Source organism: Protobothrops mucrosquamatus, unplaced genomic scaffold (genome assembly GCF_001527695.2).
Source record: "Protobothrops mucrosquamatus isolate PMUCROS unplaced genomic scaffold, P.Mucros_1.0 scaffold2230, whole genome shotgun sequence".
Classification (NCBI taxonomy): Eukaryota; Metazoa; Chordata; class Lepidosauria; order Squamata; family Viperidae; genus Protobothrops; species Protobothrops mucrosquamatus.
The window spans coordinates 21,545-44,562 of record NW_015388320.1 but is presented as its reverse complement, the minus strand read 5'-3'; the positions used below and the strand labels follow the sequence as shown (position 1 = coordinate 44,562).

The 23,018-nt window shown below is 37.6% G+C and overlaps 1 protein-coding gene across 1 annotated transcript in view; it reads right to left on the bottom strand.

Moving 5' to 3' along the window:
* PTGFRN (prostaglandin F2 receptor inhibitor) overlaps positions 1-21,278 on the bottom strand; it is a 103,611-nt gene extending 82,333 nt beyond the window's left edge. Inside the window, exon 1 of the mRNA XM_015824425.1 lies at positions 21,089-21,278. Coding sequence (XP_015679911.1) covers positions 21,089-21,140 — 52 coding nt within the window. The 5' untranslated portion in view covers positions 21,141-21,278. The remainder of the gene's footprint in view (positions 1-21,088) is intronic.
* Between the last annotated feature and the right edge of the window lie 1,740 nt (positions 21,279-23,018).

Here is a 23,018-nt window from a genome sequence, read left to right as displayed (position 1 = left end):
TTTCATATTACTAAGGATTATGACAGTATGTGAAATAATGTTGTATATGTAATTTTTAAATGAAAATTTCCAAAATGCAGCTGGTCTTTGCTGTACCAGTTTTAACTGTTACTGAACCACTTGTGGCAAAGTTTGAACTCAAGAAAACATTTCCTCCTACTTTCATATTTTATAAATCTTAAAATTCAGCGACAGAGCACACTAGAGATTTTCAACTCCAGCCCCCAAAATTATTCAAGAATTTGGCAACCCTCTTTCATAAATTAAATTACAGATTTTATCATGATTTGTCTGGGAAATAAATATACCACTCCCTAAAAAAATGCACAACTTTCATCATGCTTTTTTGACTTAGTTTTATCACTTGTATTATAACTTCCATCATTTTTACTTTTTTTTCTAACCACTTAATCAAAACATTGCACTAAATGTGTGAATTTCACTAAAAATATACATGCCTTTATATACTCCAAGGACTACAGCTTTTCTACTAAACATCATACTAGCTGTGGAGAATTCTAATAAAATGTAGGAACACAGGTTTCAGCATCTCTCAAAACTTACTCCAGGCTTTGGTCCCCAATTTGCCTATCAAGTCAGCTATAAGTTTACTCAAGCAGGCCCAAGCAATTAAAAAAAATGTGATCCACTTCTAAGTAGCTTGTTACTGTATGTTTCACTTCAAGATGTGGACAACCTACACTTTCAAAATTTTTGAGTTAAACAACTAAAGTTCTATCTAAAATTTCATAAAATGCATGTTATTTTTTTAAAAAACACTACTTAATATTCCAGAGTCCCCTCCAAGATTTTTTGCTTCCATTTGCTAATAAAGATAAATGCCTCTTCCCAGTTTGTATCTATGCGATTCCACTATTACAGAGTCCCTTTCAACTTGTATTTAAATTTTAATTAAAATGTTTACTTCCAAAAGATTAATTATTTTAATTATTTATACTTACAATATATCTTTATTTATAAATAATCCTTATATACAATAATCCTCAAGAAAGAAGTGCAGCCTATGCTCCATAGACTGCATCTGAATTCTAAATTAATGTAATTATGCAAATTGCCAAATAGTGGTGGAAGAATTTTCCACCTATCTTCAATCATACAGTGAAAATATGGGAGCATTTAAAAGGACCTTGGAGATCATCTAATCCAAATGAGTCACAGCAGTACTATTTACTACAGGATCCCCATCCCAGCTTGTCATCTGGAGTCTGCTTGAACATCTTCCAGCAAAGGCAAATCCATCGTCTCACAAGGCAATCTCTTCAATTGCTGAGCTTACTGTTAGAATTATTATTCCTCATATCCAGCCAACATATATTTCCTTGTAACTTAAGCCCATTGTTTCATGTCCTGTCTTGTAGAACAACTTGAACATTCTGCCCTGACCTCTGCATCACAGTCATTCAGATACTTGAAGGCAGTTTCGTCTACATACAATATTTTCTTCTCCAGGCTAAACATTCCAACCATCCTTTGGGATGCTTATCATCTTGCTCTGGGCGCTGAGGGTTACTAATATTATTCTTAAAATGTGGTGGCCAGAACTGGACGCAATATTCACATCAGACTATACAGGACTTTCCTTAATGTTAGCACAATGCATTAAGTGATGCACTCTATATTCTCTTTTAAAGAAAATTTGGATTAGAAGGTGTCAGTTAACTGGAGATAACTAGGAAGGAAAGAACAGGGCAAAGTCATGATATGCTGTGAATTTGTACTTTATTTTTTTATTGTTGTACCATTTACTGTAAGCAGCCCAAGATCTATAGAGTAGGCAGCACAGAGATACATATATTAAATAAATAAAATGGTGCAGCATATTGCTGATTTATATTTAGCTTGTAAGACATTAAACACTAATACCTTCATTATATTTTCAGTATATTTTCCTCAAACTCATGCCACCTTTGGAGTATTTTTTTTTCTTACCTAAATGTAAGACTGAGTTTTTTCTTGTTGAATTACATCTTATAGGTATATAACCCAATATTTCAGTTTATCAAGATCTTCATAAATCTTGATACTGTCCTCTGATTGCTACATTTCCTTCAACCTTGATTTGGAATTATTAATATACACTTGTTGGCTACAATTGTTAAACCACCTTTTATTCATCTAACAGCAATAGCAATAGCATTTAGACTTATATACAACACTCTATGGGTGATTTAAAATGTCAGCATATTGCCCCCAACAATCTGGGTCCTCATTTTATCAACCTCAGAAGAAAGGAAGCCTGAGTCAACTCGAGCCCCATCAGGATCGAACTCCAGGCTGTGGGCAGAGTTAGCCTGCAATATTGCATTCTAATCACTGTGCCACCACGGCTCCTAATCCAATCTATATTTTGTCTATATATTTATGTGTATATACTATATAGTCTATATTTTGTCTACATACAGTCTATAAATTATCTTTTTACAACCCTGTAATCCCTTAATTTGCAGTAGAATTGGGGTGACTGGATGGAGCTGAGTGTTTACTGTCTGGATGCCCTTCCTGACTCCATCGGAGTTTGCAGCAGATATTTATCTTTGCTCCCTAATAGAGAAATATCTGCGGCTACGTAGAATTGAACTCGCCTAATGTCATCTTATAATTCTTTTTTAAAAGCAGCCTCACCATTACCCTTATTACATGTGGCTTTCAGACTTTACAAACCTAAGTTTGTTTTGTACTTCAGTTTTTCTAAGTTTCTTTCTCCACATATTAGGTATTTGTACTTTAGTTATAGGAAAAATTTACGCAAATCTAAAGGTATCCCTAAACGAAGAGAAGCTGGCACAACTTTCTATTTGGTACAAAGCCTATTCTAATTGTAGCTACTTCTGTTCTGAAAGTCAAAGCCATCTAATACTCGGCTGAAAGGTTAAAAGTAATGAAATAAATATTATTAGCATGTTTAGGTCTCAAGGTCATCTTCCATTCTGAAGATATTCAGAACCCAGCATTTTATGCAACACCATTGTGGGCTGCAGCCTGGTAGTGGGCCGTAGCTTACTGGCCACTGGCTGCAGGACAGGCTGGCCAGTGCACACGGGTGTGCGTGCCCACTCCCTCACTTGTGCTAGCCCACAGCCAGGGGTGCAAAAACAGATGGCCATGCCATGGGGCGCAAAAACGAGCTGCCGCCATGCTGCAAAAACCGGCCACCGCCGCATTGCAAGACACAAAAACAGCCGCTGCCGCACTGCAGGGCACAAAAGTGGGTGCTGCCGCGCCATGAGGCACAAAAATGAGCCAGCGCCGTGCTGCAAGGTGCAAAAACAGCTGCCATCATGCCGCGGGGTGCAGAAACAAGGTGCTAAGCCACGCTAGAATGGGGCAGGGCTAGTATCATGTGGGCGCTTGCCCAGCCATTTGCGGTACATGCGTGCTCGCAGCTCCATGCACATGCGCACACATGTAAAATGCTTCCCCCTCCCTTTTCCTCTGATCTGCAACCGACAAAGGTTGGTGACCTCTGTTATAAAGAACTGCTGTTAGATAAAGATCCAGACAAAATCACTAGAAATTGGCACAAAATACACTCTGGAAAATGTTAGAATTTTCAAAGGTGCCATTTCAAACTATTACCCCCACCCATGTTATGCCAGTATTCAACCAACATTTTTTCCTGAAATTACTCAAAATAACTGATATAAGTAATTGGATCGTTATTATTAACATATCAATTTATCCAAAATATTGCTAATTGGCATACTCTAATTCATGCATCTGCAAAAAACAAAGCAATATAAGATATAAAGTTGCTAATAGACAAGCCTTACAAGAGACTAACTGCATTTAGACAGTTATTATTTCTGTATGTATTGATTCACATTAGCATTCGTTCCTTTTGATATATAATGATGTCTACTTATAATGAAACCAAAAATGAGGTGCTGTACAACTTTCCCCTTTTCCTTTTTTAACTTGTTTTTGTATTAGGACACCTTGGGCTAATTTCCAAGAATAAATGCCCTTATAATAATTTTTAACATACAATTGTTTACTTTATTGATAAAATAATATAGCAGTTCTTGATAATAATGAAGTAAGAAAAGCATTAAGCCTACAACTTGTTTTTGAAAAAAAGTTATAAAAATACATTGCAGCCCAATTCATGGTTATTTAGAAAAGAAACCCACTATATTCAATAGTACCTATATCTCTAATATTTTCCAGGATACTTGACAGTGTCTTGCTGAGAATCTCCAAGCAATTAAGTTATGTGGTCCTCAAAGACAATAGCTTTCCAATTTGCACGGACTGACAGACAGACAGAGGATTGGATTATGGGGGAGGGAACCTGTTTTGAGTTATTGAAAGCAGTAATTATTCTTATAGAATCATTAAGGAGAACAATTATGAAGTCTGAGTGGAATTTTAGATTGTCAAATATAAGTACTAAAATAGATCCTCAGTAGTCTTGCATACGATTTTCATTACTCTGCTTTTAAATTTTAATATTGATTCCTTTGGCAGGCAACTGTAGCATTCATGAGAGTACCTATTATTTAAATATGGCAGCTTTTTTCAGCATTTTGTTTGTCCTATCAATATTTCCAAATAAATATGTGCCTCTGTACAAGATCCCAAATTATATTCTTTATGAATAAACTGTAAGAACCTTAAAAAAGTGACGTATTAACTTCTATCATGTTGCAAATCCATTCACTTACCATACGGTTTTCTAGCAGATTCAGTTATGCTTTGTGACTGATGAAATAATCATCCCATAATAATTATAAAGGGACAAATTTCCCATTGCTATATTCTCCAGCAACAGAGAGGTTATTTCAAAGGATAATGCAAAAGCACTTATGAAAGAGAATTAGCCTGAGAATAATTACTTAAAATCTATTTTTCTATCAGCTTGAAATAACATCAATTGCATCTTAAACAAAATCTCAGAAAAGTGATCATAGAGTAATAGTAATAGATTGAAGCTGTGCGTGGATTAGAGCAATTAAGGAAAAACAGATAAGGAGATTCCCACTCTCATCTGTTCTTATCCTTCCTAACAAAACCATTCTGACTGCTTTGATACATGGCTAAATTAGCATTTGATATTATTCTCTTAACTCCCATACTTGAAAAAAGAAATAATTATCAGGCTATTTACAGGGCTGTTATATGACTTACTGATGATGATGACAAAATGTTTGGCAAGTATAAATCACAGTGTAGTAAGGGAATGAAATAAACAGATTATTGCAATTTTTAAAAAGCAAAGCCTAATTCCTCTTATTTAGAAGTTCAGTCCCTTCAGAGTCTAACCCTCTTTGTCCTATGCACATTCATACTAACTGCTCAAGTCATATTATTTCAGTCATATTTGTGCAGAGGCAGTGACAGAATTACAAGTTGCATTTGTTATAAGGTTACTGTACTAGCTGGATATTACACTCCATGACACCTGTGCATTAGATAACAAACTGATGCAGTTTCATTCCATTGAAACCCCATCACATTCCCACAATAATCTATAGAAGGTGATTTACAATTGTGCAGTTAGTTATCACAATATTTTTGGCACTCCTTAAACACATTAAGTATTGGATATTGATAGCCAGTATGCTACTTTTAGCAAGAAAGATCATAAAAGATCATTAACAGAACGTGCATATTAGAATCTGTATGTTTCTTTTAAAAAAAATAAATTTTATTAAGTTTTATAAGGTTAGGGAAGGGATAGGATCGGTATGGAAGTTGGGATTCAGGATGGGGGTCAGGGTTGGGGTTGGGTCAGGGATGGGATGGGATGGGAAAAACAATGGGGTTACCCCCCATTGACATAAACATTCTCAAGCTTTAGCAAGCAGGCTATTATCCAGGCACATATATTCAGTAACACTGATTAATATAATAGTAAATAGCTATTGTCAATATGAGAAACAATAATCATAAATAATGTCAGTTAGTCAGTACATGTCCCTCATCTTATTAATATACATTCACAATAAGGTATCACATTCATTTCTCACTATCTTTTGGCTAGCCATTGATAAAAATTGTCCCATGTTTTAAAGTAAACTGAATCTTCTTTCTCTTTAATCTCTAAAGTAAATCTGTACATTTCTGCACATTCTAAAATTTTCTTAATTATGATCTCTTCAGATGATAAATTTTCATTTTTCCAATATTGGGCACATGCTATTCTCGCTGCTGTCAATGTATGCAATATTAAATACTCATTCTCCTTTTCATACTTGGCTCCTAGTATTCATAACAAAAACAATTCTGGTTTAAATTCTATCTGTATTTTAGTCATCTTTTCCAACAATATATGAATCTTAAGCCAAAAAGTTTTCGCTCTAGGGCATACCCACCAGATATGATAGTGGCTTTTGTTTACATTTCCAACAATTATTTGAAGTGTTTTTAAATATTTTTGCTAGTCTTACTGGTGTCATGTGCCATCTGTAAAACATTTTATACAAATTTTCTTTATATGAAGCAGCTTTAGTCAGTTTAATATTTCTATCCCATAACTTTTGCCAATCTTCTAAGTCTATAGAATATCCAAAGTTTTTTGCTCATGTTATCATTGTTTCTTTTACTTGTTCTTCTTCCATCTTCAAATTTAGAAGAAATCCGTAAAGTTTCTTAATGAAGTTTTCATTGGTTTTTAAAAGTATTTGATCAAATTCTATCTGTTCTTTATAAAATCCCATTGTCTTTGCATCTTTTCGATATCTTGTTTGAATTTGCAAATAAGGCCACCATGCTAGGTCAATACCTTGTCATTGAAAATCTTGCCAAATCCTCCACTGTTTTTAGATTCTTGTAACATTTTGGCTTTAATTCGTGCTTTCTTCCCTTGCCAAATAAATCTCAATATTGTTGCATTTAGGTAATCAAAAAAAATCTTTCCCAATTTTACAGGGATCGTTTGAAATAAAGAGTAATTTCAGCAGAACACTCATTTTAACTGTAGCTATTCTTCCTAGTAATGACAGTTGAAGATTTTTCCACTTTTCCAAGTCTAGTTTTATTTGTTTCAACAGTTTTTCATAATTGTTCTCTTTTAATGTTGTACATCTTGCTGTTAAATAAATTCCTAAATATCTAATTTTTTTTGACTATTTGCAGATTGGTCTTTTTTGTAAGTTGAGCTTTCTGTTTATCTCTTAGTTTTTTTGTTAATACCTTAGTCTTTTCTCTATTTATTTTCAAACCTGCCACTTCTCCAAACTTTTCTATTTTCTCCAACAGTTTAGTAGCCGTTTCTAGTGGGTCCTCCAAAATGAAGACCAAGTCATCTGCAAAGGCTTGTAATTTGTATTTTTGCTCTTTTATCTCCAAACCTTTAATTTCCATGTCCTGCCTGATATTTCTGGCCAGTACTTCCAACGTTAGTATAAATAGCAGTGGGGATAGTGGACATCCCTGTCTTGTACCTTTTTTAATGTCAAAGCTTTCTGTGTAATCTCAATTTAGCATTATTCTGGCTGTTTGTTTATGGTAGATTGCTTGAATTGCATTTGTAAAAATTTTTCCAAAGTCCATTTCCATCAGCTGCTGGAACATGAATTGCCAGTTTAAATTATCAAAAGCTTTTTGAGTCAGCATATTGCCCCCAACAATCTGTGTCCTCATTTTACCAACCTCGGAAGGATGGAAAGCCGAGTCAACCTTGAGCTGGTGAGAATCGAACTGCGTCAGTCAACTGGCAGAATTAGCCTGCAATAATACTGCATTCTAACCTCTCTGCCACGACAGCTCTTTATATCATTTTATATCATTTATTGAAAGATATTCTTCTAAAATCTACTTTTACAGTCACTCCAGTATATAAAAATTGGCATTGCTGTAAACGGACTACAGAACCTGGTTTTCAATAAGCATGTTGGCATTCTGTTTGATTATATATCCCTTGGGGTCACTTCACAACAACAAAGACTATTTTGTTTTACATGGGCAAACAAAATGGTTCTTAGTAAATACAGTACTTACATGTCATGCCTCTGTCGGAGCCTAAATCTGCTGAGGAAAATGAGCTGGAACTAGAGCCTATGGAGGTCGAGAGAGAGGTGTCTGTGGCTTCAGAGGAATGTGGGGAAGAGCAGGACGAGGCAGGCCAGGGCCTTTCAGGATTGGGACAGGATGAACATGAGAGACAGAGCTCAGGCGATGAGCAAGGGCCACTCCCTCCTGATCCTAGAGCACGGAAAGTGGAGAGGAGGGGGGAACAATGCAGGCAGGCTCAACTACTCAGGAGGAGAGCGCCACGCCCCTCTCCACAAGGCACACCTGGAGACTGAGACTTAAGGAGATGCTGTGGGGAGGGGAATTTGTTGGGAACAAACGCTGATTTCTTGGAGTTTTATGTGCTGTTGCTGATCTTGGAAACAACTCTCTGATCTCTTGTTGTGTGTTGTGATTTCTGCTTGGAAACCCTGAAACTCTGACCATTGGACTGGCTGACAGACTTGATTTGGTCTTCAAAGACCTCAGATTGAATTTTGGCTTCTCTTCTGAAATTGCTCAGGCAAGCTTGTATTTCTACAGACTCATTGGATTTTGGATGTACGTTTCATTCCTTGTTATCTACGTGGCCTTGAGTAAATTACTCTTCAAATATAACTGTATGTGAAACTACCTGCAGCCAGAGGCTGCTGAAAATGTGTGTGTGTTACTTTGTTCTGGGGCTTGCCAGAAACGTGGGAGCATTTGGGGAAAATTTGGAGCAATTAAAGGGCGGTTTGAATTGCCAGCTGACTACATTGCCTCTGTGCCATGCCCTGGGTCATCACATTACATGAGCAATACTAGTCTGACAATGCATTCATATATCTGCTCAAGGTATTGAGATAACAATAGTTTCTATATCTGATCCACCAGTCCTCACTTCAGCTTATATAAAGATTGTCAGGATTGGTCCTGCTCAATTGTAAAGAACATGGTTTTAATCAAGTGAACTCTCAGGAGCATGATTCTCAAAGCACTTTCTGTTATAACCCTTTATACAGATGTAGAGAAAGTCACTAGAGCAAAGAATTTCAGAAGGGAAGGAAGTGATTCCAACCAATACATAAAAAACATTCAGAAGGAATAAAAGGAAAAGAAATCTTTCTTGATGGAGCAGAATTTTCATTGCTTACTATGAGGTTTCTATATTTATTCCTATTATTTTTGACAGGTACTCTAACAAATGTGAGGAATTCTGGCTATTTTTTAATTCAGCTTTTTTCTCAGAAATATCAAGAAGTTGAAATAATCGGTTTTCCCAAATATTGTTATGCCTTTTGCTTTCCCAAACCAAGAACATCCTTGCTATAGTAAAAGATTTTTTTAAAAAATCAAAGATAGTGATTTGTGGTATTTTAGATATTGCTGAGAAAAATTACCAGTGTTCCTCATGCTGGCCGTATTTCATAGTCAATAATAAGAATTATATTTTTCTACCTATGTATGCAAAGTTACCTTTTCTTTTCAACAGTTTCACAACATTTATGATTTCCTTTACATCATTTTATTTCTGAGAGGCAAGTTTTTATAATCCCAATTTATCAATATCATTCCCATACAAATCTCTGGAGTACTTCCCACATTTCAGATTAATCTCAAATTATTTCAGCAATCAATTTTCAATTCCATTTACTTTGCTAAAGGCGTTTTGTTTAGTTTTCTTTTCCCACTTCCAAAACAATGGCTTATTAGCATCAAAATTATTTTTCATTTTCTCTGCCTCTTTAATCTGGTTGTTGCTGTGACTATATTTTCTATAACTTATCTTTTTTTAAAATATATATGTCAAACCTTTCATATATTTTGCAGCAATCATTTTATATGCATTATTTTCAGCAGCCACTTCCTAATTCCCCCAAGCATTTCTCTTTCATATTTCCCATTAAGGAAAACTCACATATTTCTGTGACACTGGAATGTTACTGTGGTTAACGTCCAGTGTATTTTGCCCCAAGAACATTCTCAGTCAATCCCTATATCCAAATAAGAGCAAGCAGACAAAACATTCAGTTCAGCTAACAATATAACTTGATATTTGCTTGTTTATTAAACATTGTCAAAACTGAAAAACAATTAACCAGTAAAAAGAAAAGGGAGAGACATGAACAATAGGTAAACATTTACATTATCTATATATCTGTATCAGAAGAAAGAACTTTCAGTTTTCAGAACTTTTATATTAGAAGGACAGAACTGGGTAGTTATCATAGATTGTACCAAAGGGATAACCTTTAGTTATTCCATCTTTCATTCTTTTACATATAAAACAGCAAAACAATAGAGATGGAAAATAGCACACCAGTGATCCCTCCTCTATTCTGCATCCTGAAGGAAACAGTTTGAAACAGAATGATATTAATATAGCCCATCCCCCATCTCACCATCTATGTGCACCAAACTCTGTGTTGCAATTGGTTATACCATGTGCATCATTTTGTGCTCTTTTGAGCCTAAAGAAGCACCCTGGGGGTGATAGCTTAGTGGGAGCATTTGCCATTATATCATCTCAGGCTACTACATCAGTTTTACTTGCACTTTTTTTTTTTTTTGCATGTCCATATATTGCAGGTCAACATGTCCGTTTCATAATATATATTATAGTTCTTATATATCCCATATTGTCCTCAAGTAAAGAGGCTGGTTCTGTTTCTTTTATTCTGAAATCTAGTAGTTATCTGTGCAGCCATGCAAAATCCCAGTATGTTTGTTCTATAGCCCAGTATTTAGCTTCTGTAGACAATAGAGTTACAAGGCTTAGTTTCTCATTGCACAAAGTGATAGGTATACCCCGATAAAAGAATGTGTACACAGTGATTGATTTCTTATCTGATTTATCTACATCTGAATCTGAAATTCTATACAGTACCTGATAGGTTTTTGATCTTTAGTTATAGACAATTTTAAATTAAACTGATGACATTTTTACCACTATCCATTCTTCTTCTATTGGCTCTATCTAATCTTTCGACTAAATAAAAAACATTGGCCATGTTGGGTTGTTCACAGATGCAGTGTATGCTAGTTTCCTACAGCTGCTGTTCATTACTTGCCAACTTGTTTTGGTTTCTTCCTTTGTTCAAGTATCCAATTTTTATGGATGTGCTTGACTCCTTTACCTCAGAAACTTGGTTTGGTCTATTATCCTTCATTTTTGATTAAGCAAACACACTTCACTGTTGTCCATTTAAGTTCCAAGATAGCAGCTAATTATTTCTAAGGTATTTCATTTCCAGATGATGATTATAGGTCATTATTTTCAATTTCTAGTGACCACACAGATTTTCCCAATGATAATTTATCCCTAACCTGGTCTTCTATTACTTTCTTTCTTCTACTTTCTACCACTCATCTCTACTACTTTGTTTAAATTGTTCATTATCTCCAAGCTGTCTTTTGTCCATTGTACATACAATTAGATCATTACTATAACAATGAATGTACAAAGATCCTTTATTTTTAAGTCTTGTAAACAAGTATGGAATAGTATTTTTTTTTTCCAAACCCATGTTTCACAACATTTTAGTTTATTGGACCATGCTTTAGTTGTCTATGGATTTTTAATGGATTTTTAATTTATGGATTTTTACAATTTACAGTCCCTGGTTCTTCAAAATCTAGTGGTTGATACATGTAAATCTTCTCTTTCAGTAACTGTGAAAAAAGGTTATTTTAATATTTATTACTTAATATAAGTACTCCACATGCAATTTTTTAAAGTGCTGCTATACTTAAAATTCTGTATTTGCATGTTTATAGTGCAAAAGCTTCATTGTAATCCTCAGCATCCCTTTGCAAGTAGTCCTCAACTTATGACAAATGGGACAAGAATTTCTGTTGCTAACCAAGACAGTTGTTAAGCCAGTTGCACCTGATTTTACAACCTTTTCTACCATAGTAGTTAAGAGAATCAGTGCAGTTGTTAAGTGAATCTGGCTTCTGCCAATGACTTTGCTTTTTGGGAGCTGGATGAGAAGGTTGGGAATGGTCATCACATGACTCTGGGTTGCTGCAACCGTCATAAATACATGCTAGTTGACAAGCACCTGAATTTTTATCACATGACCATGGGAATGCTGTTATAGTTGTAAGTTTGAAACAGTTGTTAGTCACTTTTTTAGTGTCATTGTAAGTTCGAACAGTTGCTAAACAAATGGTCGTTAAGAATTGCATATTTCCATGAGCATCATGCTTTGTTTTGATGACTTAGTTATAACTTTCTTAATGTTTGGTAGTTCTATTAGAATTCATGATCTACAGTATTTTTCTGCAAGAATTCCAATTTTATGCCTAAGTTCTAACAACCCAGGATAGGTAGTCCTTATTTAACTACAAATGGGACAAGATGCAGCCATCAAGTGCATCACGTCACCACAATGGGCTTAAATGAGATCCCATTTTCACTGTGGTCATTAAGCAAGCCGCTCTGGGTCATTAAGTGATATATCATTTTATAGCAACTTGCAATTGTACAACCATCTTCTCCCATGGCTCTGCTTGCCAGAAGCTGGCTATGAAGCATGCAAATTAGGATCACATGACCATGGAACATTTTCAAATAAGCACTTATGTGCTAACATAAGCCTTGATTTTCTTTTAGGACATTCGATCTCATTATCTCACCTTTTCTATGGGTCTAAGCCAGGCATGTCACACTTGCGACATCATGTGATGTCACGCGATATATCAGGACTTTTTCCCCATTGCCAGCAATGGGGTGGGCGCAGTTTCAACGTGACGCATCCAGCCCGCGGGCCAGCAGTTTGACATGCCTGGTCTAAGCTCTGTGATTTTTTAAAATATATTATATTGTGTTTTATTACATCAATGACAGACTGCATTTCTTTATCTTGTTTTGAGAGTTCTATTGATAAGTATAAAATCTAACTGGTGTACCTCCAATTTGGCAATTACATTTTTAAGGAAATTTTATAATGAAATGTGATTATCATATATTTATAGTTTTCTGTTGAGGGCCTTAACAACAGTTCCTTAAGTTATTAGAAACATTCACACTATTTTGTTTGGAATAGAGAAATACACTGACACATGCTCCATTTCACTTCCATTCCCTAACAATCTTCATATTTACACATTTTTAAAACATTAAACTATTATTCATTTCTGAGTGTGCATACATCTCTTGTCTCAGACTGCCTTTCTGAAGAAAAAAAATTGAATTAGTTTGTCAAGTTTAAGCTCAGAATTATTTCAGTTATAACTAATGTATTATTTTTTATCCTGCTTTTTCTGAACTCTCCTAGTCTCCTGAGATACAGCTTTTCAAATAATGCCTTCATCTTTGTACTATAAACTGTATTCTTTCCCATCTTGAAACATGAGATTTCCCAGTCCCAATGTCACCTCCATTTTCAAAACAAACTATTTTCAGTGTACCGAAAGTTAAAAATCACAATATTTTTGGGCTGTTTGGGACCTATGGGACCTATAGGTTGATCTTGAATTTGTGAATTTAATGCCCAGAGTCACTGAGTTGAATGGCATACAAGTACAATATGTAATTATTATTCCAAAGTAACTTTGTAACTGATGCCAACATGTCTATTACACATTTGCAGAATCTCTATCACATGTTTGCCATTACAGTCAATTTGTATGCATTGTTCTATACCTAACTCATTTTTTCCCACCCTGCGGAGTAGAAAAAATGCCTAAACAAGTTATCTCTTCCTGAGCTGCTTTTCTCTGCAACAGGGCTGGCAAGTTAACAAGCTCAATTCTGAGATCTTAACTAGCAGAATCACAAAGGCTACCTGAAACTGGCAAGACTTTAATCAGTTTCACACTTTGGCTTTTCTTTGTCTTCTATGTGGCTTAGGCTCCAAGCTGGGAGCATACTAGGTAAACAGTCAGAACTAGCGCATTCATTTCTATGTTTATTCCCCATTATGTGCCTGATTACTCTCTTTAAATCCTTCTCCTCTCCAATGAATGTCAATACATACATTAATTCCTGTCTTGCTAATTATTCCAATACCAGGGTGAGAATTCCAAAGGACAAGTCCGGCAGGGAAAAAGGACTATAAGATTTACCCTTTTATCTGACTTCCTCGTGAGTCGAGTTACAGAAATCTTCCCTGATGTGTGAGCTACCTGGCTGTTTAGGGTTCAATCCTTCTGATACCATAAAACAAAAAAAAGTAAAATCATAAGCACAGTCATGGTCACATGATTTCCAGTTAGCAACTGTATCAATTAGTGACCACACTGACCATCCCATTAGTGGTCACTAAACAAAGATTACTGGTACTTCCATCATCCCCATTACCGAAGTGTAACATGCAGGGCTTTTTTTCTCATAGAACGCCCAGAGTGGAGTTCCGGCACCTTTTTTGGATGGAACCTTGTAGGGTAGGCAAGGCGGGTTGTATGAAGTGTGTGAGTTCCGGCACCTTTTTTTTTTTTTTTTTACAAAAAAAAGCACTGGTAACATGCATGTTCATTAGCCTGTCTAGTTGATCTAGAGAACCAATTCACACTTTTTGCCATACATTTAGACCTTTTATTAATAATTAAACCTACCCCTGAAGATACTACTTGTATTCATCAATCATATTCCACAAGACCAGAGAATTCTTATTCAGATCATTTTGCCTTTTAACTTTCTCAGTTTCACATTCTGGTGTGAATACAATATCATGTCAATATTCCAACTATAAGATAATATGTAATGTACTGCTAAACACTCAAGTAAAGCTGGGGGTACAATGAATCAGTGGTTAAAGATGCTGAGCTTGTCAACTGGTGCTGGGTTCAAGATCTGAAAGCCACATGATGGGATGAGTGCCCATTAATTGCCCCAGCTCTTGCCCACTTAGCAGCTTGAAAGCATGCAGATGCAAGTATATAAATAAGTACTTCAGTGGGAAGGTAACAGCATTCCATGCATCTTGGAGTATAGTCATGCTAGCCACATGACCATGGTCGGGGTAGGCAACCTTGGCTCTTTTATGACTCGTGGACTTCAACTCCCAGAATTCCTGAGCCAGCATGGCTCAGCTTGAAAACCTCTCCCTTTCCCCTCAGCATGGCTGGCTCAGGAATTCTAGGAGTTGAAGTCCGCGAGTCATAAAAGAGCCAAGATTGCCTACCCCTGACCATGGAAATGTCTTCACACAACACTGACTCCCTTGGCTAAGAAACAGAGATGAGCACTGCCCTCTAGAGTTGGATACGACTGGATAGGAGAAAACCTTTATCTTTAAAATAAAGCAGACTTGACTATTTAAAAAATTATGGAAAAACATATACTGTTCGCCACACTTTATTAAGTAGTGTTGATGAACATTTTATGTTGTAGATCATACAACTAATGAAAAATAAAAAAACAAAAGTCCAAATAGGGTATATTGCATATTCCCAAATAATTTCATAACATGAATCTGCAACAAGGTTCATAGGATCAGTCTAGTTCAAATTCACATACCATGAAAATAAAAAACATAATTTCTCTCCTGAGGCATTAAAATGAGTAGATTTCACATAGCATGCCAAATACTAACAGATGTGATCTGCATTTTAATCATGCCAAGGAGAAGTTACAATATCTCTTCAAAGATTCTCAGATGCTTTCATTGTAAGCATGGCCACAAAGACTGCAGGCTAAATGCAACTTGCTTTGAGTAAATAATGCAGCTGTATGAATTCCTAAGTGAATAAAAGCTGACACAACCTCTACATGGTACTACAAACTAAACATACCATCTTTCTGCAATTTTGAATTGATGTTCAGCTGTTGACAAATTCAGGATAAGAAAATGTGAATATGAGAGGTATAGAAATGGGTACCTCCCCCCTTAAATCAGTACTTGTAACAGCTCCTTTGTAGGAGCACTGCTGAGCAAGAAGAGTTTTGCAAGGAACAATGAGGTAAAATTCAAAAGCAAGAATAGAAAAGACACTTAGCTGGCTACAGGAAATGTTTGAAAGCTATTTCTCCAGAGGAGGAAATATAAAGTCTGGCTGAAGGATTTTCATATTTCTGCACCTTTCATGTTTTTGTATCATAATGCAGGGTGTAAACCCATGTTCACCTAGTGATTTGTTAAAACATAGAAGTTGACTAGGTTTGTCTAAACCTGTCTATATAATTGCACATAATTGTATATAATCTCAAAGTTTAGAAGTAGATGTATAGTTTCCAGAACTTCACATAAAATCCCCAACTCACAGATTTAGAAAACAAAAGCAGATTTGAAAAGTGCTGCAGAGAAGCATCCTGGTCCTGAGGCCACCCTGGCCACCCTGGCATCAGTCTTCTTACCCAGCTGCTTCGTGAGCATAGTTTGAAGAGGGGATCTAACTTCCAAATGCTAAATCGTCTGTCCCGCAAAGCCCGGCAAATGCCCATTTTATAAAACAGAAACTCAGATCCTCAGAAAAGCATGCACAGGCAACACATATATGCTAGAAATCAGTGTTTCTCAACCTTGACAATTTTAAGGCATGTGGACTTCAACTCCCAGAATTCCACAGCCAGCATTGCTGGGTGTGGAATTCTGGGAGTTGAAGTCCACATGCCTTAAAATTGTCAAGGTTGAGAAACACTGTGCTAGATAAAAGCAACTAGATAAAAACAACAAATCTTTAAGACAAACAAAAACATCTCCACTGTCTTGCCTCAGACAATCTTCCTCAGATGTATACTTAAACATGAAACATAATAACAGTTTTATAGACAAACCTGACTTTATATTATTATATTTGGTAAAACATCTAGTATTGGAACTAGAAAGAAAAGGAACCAAACCAGAACTTGGCTAAACAAGTGTGGTTGCTATGTAAAGTACACCCTTTCATTGGCCTTAAATTTCCCCACATTTAGCTTCAATGAATGACCCAGAATTATATTACAACAGAAGAAACAAAAACTAGTAATATTTTTCACATATGCATATTTTCTATGCCTCTACTACATCTCCCAATGCATACCTTCATTCTCATTCTAAAAGCCCAAAATATTGTAATAATTCCTTAGAGCAGAATTTTTCTCAATCAAGAATCATCTTGGTTACACTTAGTTCTCTTTTTGTACTCTGCTGAACCCAAAAATGTCTGGGGTTTTTTCTTAATTTAGTCCAATTCATATAGATTTCCAGAACAGAAGAAAACAAAACTCAAACGTATTCTCTTCCTTACCATTTGGACAAGCTGGGTTTCCCCATATTTATTTTTGCACATTTCTTTTATCTGCTAAATAGGATATCTAATGAACAAACCCCTTTATGCTCTCATTTTTGTTGTCTAACTATAATTGCATTGTAAAGGACACTGCTTCATGAGGTTCATGATTACAAGCAGACAAGCAACTAATTACTGGAAGCCTTTAACGGCAGGATTTGAATTAAACCTTGATTCAAATTACTAACTGTTGTAGTATCAAAGAAATCAAACAGCTGGAAATGCAAGCAATGGCAAAGAACAATGAACATGAAATGAAGTCTCTGAAAGATTCCCTAATGCTAGCCAAAAACTGAAGATTAGGCAGAAAAAGAAGGGCCTTTGAAGCATGGAAGAGGAATATTGATTACCTGGAGATTTTACAAGTTTACTGTGAGTTTTCTTACAGAGATATAACATGACTCACCTCCTTCCCTCAAGCTTTTCCCACCAAAGAAAGCAGCAGGTTTTTAAATTAAATTATCTATTTATCTTAATTAGAACTGGAGAGCTTGACATTTGCTCAGGTTACAGACTGATCACAAACAGCTTGCAGGAACATTCTATGTTGCTATTAAAGGGTGAAGGATAGTGAAGCATTTACCTATGGGGTTTAACACCATATGTGCAGTCACAGAAAGTGATTTCTTAAGGCAAGTGCCTCTATTTGTTTTACTGTGAAACAGTATCACACTTTCTAGTATACTTGATAAATATATAACTGGTACATTTCTAATCACATAACGCATGTCACAGTGCACCATGCCTCTCTATATGGTATAAATTAGTCAAACATTTCACTGAATATCAATTTCCTTAATTGCTTTTATAGGTACATTATATGCAATACTTGTGTCCCTAGTTATATGCAATACTTGTGTACCTTTAAAACAGTGGTTCTCAACCTTTTTAATGCCGCGACCCCCAACCGGTCGTAAGTCAAGGACTAAATCGGTCGTAAGTCGAGGACTTTCCCTGCCCGGGAGCGCCACGCATGCGTGGTTCCGCCCCCTGCGCCGGCCGAGGCGTAGCTGGCAAGCGGCAGAGACGGAGCAGGCCGACCACCAGCTGGCCCAGCTCAAGGGAGGTAAGGCACCCGCCGGAAAAAGGGAAAAAAATGGTGGACAGCCTTGCTTAGCGACCCCCGTGAAATGGTCGATCGACCCCAAATGGGGTCGCGACCCATAGGTTGAGAACCGCTGCTTTAAAAACACAATCCACAGCACATAAGGGGAAGCAAATATTTACTGACTTGCTTTTTCCAAGGATTATATTTTAACATTATTTAAAGATGGAAAGATGAGAGAAATGTAAAATGTAAAAACAAGCTTGCTTATCGCTTACATCCTGCGGTTTAAGGCACTAAGCTAGAAACTGGGAGAACATGAAGTTCAATCCTGCCTTAGGCATGAAGACAGGTGGGCCAGTCACTTTCTCTCATCCCTGAGAAGAAGGCAATGACAAGTTACTTTGGAAAATCTTGCAGAAAGATTGCAGGGACTAGTTCAGGCACCTACCAGTAGTCCACACTCACTGGAAAACAACTCTCCCAAACAAATAAAACTAAGGGCATTTTTAAGAAACCATCCTCCCCAAGCATCTGCAGAAAACCAAGGTTATATCAAACTGAAGGCATGGACGATATCATCATTATGCAAAGTCTAATAGTATGTACTTACATTTCAATATCTGTTACAAGCATGGAAATACTTTTGCATCTTGACATATATTTTGTCACTTGCTCTCTTCCTTCTTCCCTCACCTCACTTCCCATGTGTGCAACTTCTATGCAATATCATTACAGTTGTGTTGAAACTTATTTTTTCAGACTCCACTCATGATGGTGGCAATGCACCATTTTCTTTATAGACAATTTAAGAATAAGTATTGTGGTACTATAATTGTTGGAACGCAATAGAATTTTTTCATAACTTGCTGGTTACCTGTTACCAATTAATGCAGAAAGATAAATATAGCATGAAGCCTTTGGACTTCAAAAACTGGACTCTTGCCTTCAGGGCTAATATTTTGCAGTCCAAATCTGTTCTTAAGTGCAGTTTAGGGAGGGTATGCTACTGAAGGACAATAACTCCTGATTTAATGATCATTACCAATGGGCTTCACTAAATATCTCTATGGAATTATTTAATCACCTCCAAAATAAAAGAACTACAGGAACATAAAATATGGCCATTTCTGAAATCCAGTATCTTGTAAATGAAATTATTTGGTAAGAACTCTACTAACACCTCAATTTAATAAACTATTTGGTAAGAACTCTACTAACACCTCAATTTAATAAACCATATGAAAGGAAGGAATGCCATTAAATCTCTCTGTCCATGAAATCCAAGTTTATGTAAATTACATAAGATATATTTAATGTTGTAATAACTTACATATAAATTGATGCAAATCAACTAGACTGATTCACCAAGCAATGAGTCTTTATGTTCTTTAGGAGTAAAGTCCAAAGTCTTTATTCAGATAGCTGATGTCTTTCAAACCAAGGTTTATCATACTCCAAAGATAATGATATAATATTTAATAAAATCTATCCTCCCTTATGCCCCAGGCATAAATTCCAATTAAGTTTAATCCAATAAAATTCTTCTGAACTCTGTAGCTCTAAAAATGAAAACACTCTTGTAATATTCAATTCTGACACATTACTGCTTAATGACAGTTCTGAAATAATTCTCCAGATGTTACAAATAACCAATTGACTACTTCAAAATTCCTTTGTACATATTGCATATCTAGGTTTGTTCGGTCTCTTATACATATTTCTAATTTTAAACTGTACTAAAGGCCAAAATATTACACACCTTTCTTGTCTAGCACTGGAATCCGCACCAAGACAGCTCTTCTCAGAGCCTACATCTTTAGAGGTGCCATTCATTAATTAGAACATAACAGAGAAAACACAAATTAGCAAACCTAAAATTAGTGTTGGAGCACCTCTGATGCTAGAATTCTAGCAAGATACACACAATGCAAATAAGTTCACTGCTCCCTAAGTGAACTCTGACATCATCATAAAATGAACTATGAAGTGATTACTGGGGAGACACTACCAAAACACAGCATGAACAAATAAGAAAATATTCCTTCCCCCTCCCCTAAAAAATCTTTCAACTGGAAAGTTCACAATAATTACATGCACTAACCCTCTTAAAGGAGCAGCTGCAAATATCCGCATTTACTGTTTTACTGAAACGCGAAAACTCAAGGTAAATGTTTTTAATTCATTGCTAATGAGGGCAGTGGAGAGAAAATTAGGGATGATGAACTATCTGAAGAATTCTATAGATTACCTATCGAGATTAAGAAAACAAAGGCCTCTCTTTCAACACACACGAATCAAAGATCTAGACACGGTTTTTAAATTCAGAGTAAAAGAAGGACGGCAGTGGCACTTCTTAGCACAATTTTTTTTCCCCCTTAAGATTTTCCTACATTCTCCGGTTAGAAAAACCATGTGTCCCAAATGCACGAGACTTAAGGTGTGTAGGGGCGATTCCTTAAAAAAAAAAAAAAACCCAAAAAAACTGTGGATCACAAAAAAGATTAAAAAGGGGGGAATCTGAGCGTGAAGTGTGCTCTGCCCACTACGAAGTCATGACTTATTTGATCCCAGTAGGGATTAAAAAGAGAGACTCCTATCAAAGACAATATGGCTCGCGAGCAAGCCCGACACTAATTTCCCCCTGCCCTTTTTTTTTTTTGGCACCGCACACGCCTCGTCAGAATACCTGTATCGGCTGAATGGAAGCAGAGAAATTAGTTTATTTGGGGCTCCAGACCGTCACCCTCTTGCTCGCAACAGCATTTCTCTCACACCCACTAAAATCTCTCCCTCCCTCCCGCCCCAACGCATAAAAGGCATGATATCCCTTTCCGCAGCCACTTTTCTTCCCTGCCTAAGACTCACCCAACAGTAAGAGGAGCAGGGAAAGGGGCGCCTCCTCTGCACGGTGCCCCATGCCGCCGCGTCCAGCTTGGGAGCGGAGACCCGAGCAAGCGCGCCGAAAGCCAGCCGGAACCCCCCCAAAGCGGCCGGTTAATGAGCTTCCTCGCTTCAGTCAAGTGAAGCCTCGGCCAGGAGGGGCCAATGCAATGCAATGCAATCCAATCCGAGGAGCAGCCAACAGCCGTCGCTCGTTCCCCGCCGGCTCTGGATTGTCCTGGGAACCGGGAGGCGCGAGCGAGAGAGGGCGGGAGCCGCCCGCTTTTTTTCTCCCCCGCCGCCGCCGCCGCCTAAGTCCGGCCGCGCAGCCAACCACAGACCCAAACTTTCCCTGCCCCCGCCCCGCTCCCCCTCCCACAGGTGCCGAGGGGAGGCCAGCCCGGCCCCCACCCCTTAAAGGGGAGGAGGAGGAGGAGGAAGAAGGTGAAGCGCTGACACGCCTTCAGGCGGCCGCCGCCGCCGCTTGTCCTCCGACAAGTGGGTTCCACAGAGTCCGCGCGTCGCCTCGGCCGGGCTGAGGGAAGCCATCGATCGATTAAGGCTCGGGTTACGAGGAAAGCCAGGCTTGGCGCGCGAGCCAATTGCCATTGAGCGGACCCCGCCCTCCGCCTCCCTTTTTTTCGGCCTGGGGGACCCGCCCTAAAGGGAAACCCAGCGCCTCCAACTCCACGGCGGGAAAGTGATAGCCGGGCAAAGACGGGGATGGAGACACACACACACACACACACCGGCCTCGCCTCCGCCTGTCCCCGCCCCAGTTCCCAGAGTGAATGAGAAAGGAGGGGAGGGGAGGGGAGGGGAGGGGAAAGGATTGCCCGCATTCCGAGCGACTTTCCAGCCAAAGAAACCGGGAACTGAATCCAAGGACGCGGGTGCTGAGAGCCCGGCCGCACGTGGGCTTTACCCCGCGCTTTCCAAAACCGTGCTGAGAGGAAGGGAGTGTAGGAATCTCGAGAGCAAACGCTCTCTTGACACGAAAGGTTGTAAAGGGAGGACTGGGTCTATTTACTCGGGAAGTAGATCCCTTTGCTTCCACCAGGTTTAGTCTCAGGTTAAGCACGGGAAGGGATTTAGTCCAAACAGCAGCTGCGTTTTCGGATCTTCCCATGTTCCGAGCCGCAGTTTAGTCCTGTCGTTGATCGCTCATGAGTAAATATGTATATTATTTCCTCTTGAGTAAAGAAGAGTTCCTCTTGAACTCAATGAGCTTCCCGTTCAATTGATGCTGGCTTACGCCGACGTGTAAACTGTTGGGTGAGATTCTCACTAAGACGTAGCTTGATTAGTTTTCATTTAGAGAGATCCATGTGTTACCCCAGCATTTGAACATAAATGTTTATAGTTTTATGAGGTATGAATTTTGCTCTCCGGCAGAGAAAGGATTCTTTTTTTTAGAGAAGATGACTCTGGGGAAAGGTGGTAGATAAGAAAACTACTTCAAAGGGGGAAAATATTGCTTTAGGAGTCAAGAGTTGACATCCTGAATTACAGTAATAAAAATAAATAAAATAAAATCAGCATTTTTGTGCTGCCTATTTAATACACTTTCAGCTTAGTTCGATTATACAGGTGGTGAAACAACACAATGTGAAGACATTTATTCCTGCATTTTCTTTTCCCATGCCTTGAAAGTATTTAAGCTTACATGTCACCTATATGTTGATTCTAATCAGCTTACACTTCTAGTATTCACTGAAAACAATTAAAACAACAAACAGAATAACATTCTCTCCTACCCATATTGTGCCAAGGAACAACAAAGAAGAAGTTGATACAACTGTTGTAACTTCACTGCAGGAACAATTTCAACCCTATCAGCCCCAAAGGCATTCTGGATTAGCCAAGTCTTTAGAGCAGGGGTAGTCAACCTTGGCTCTTTTATGACTCGTGGACT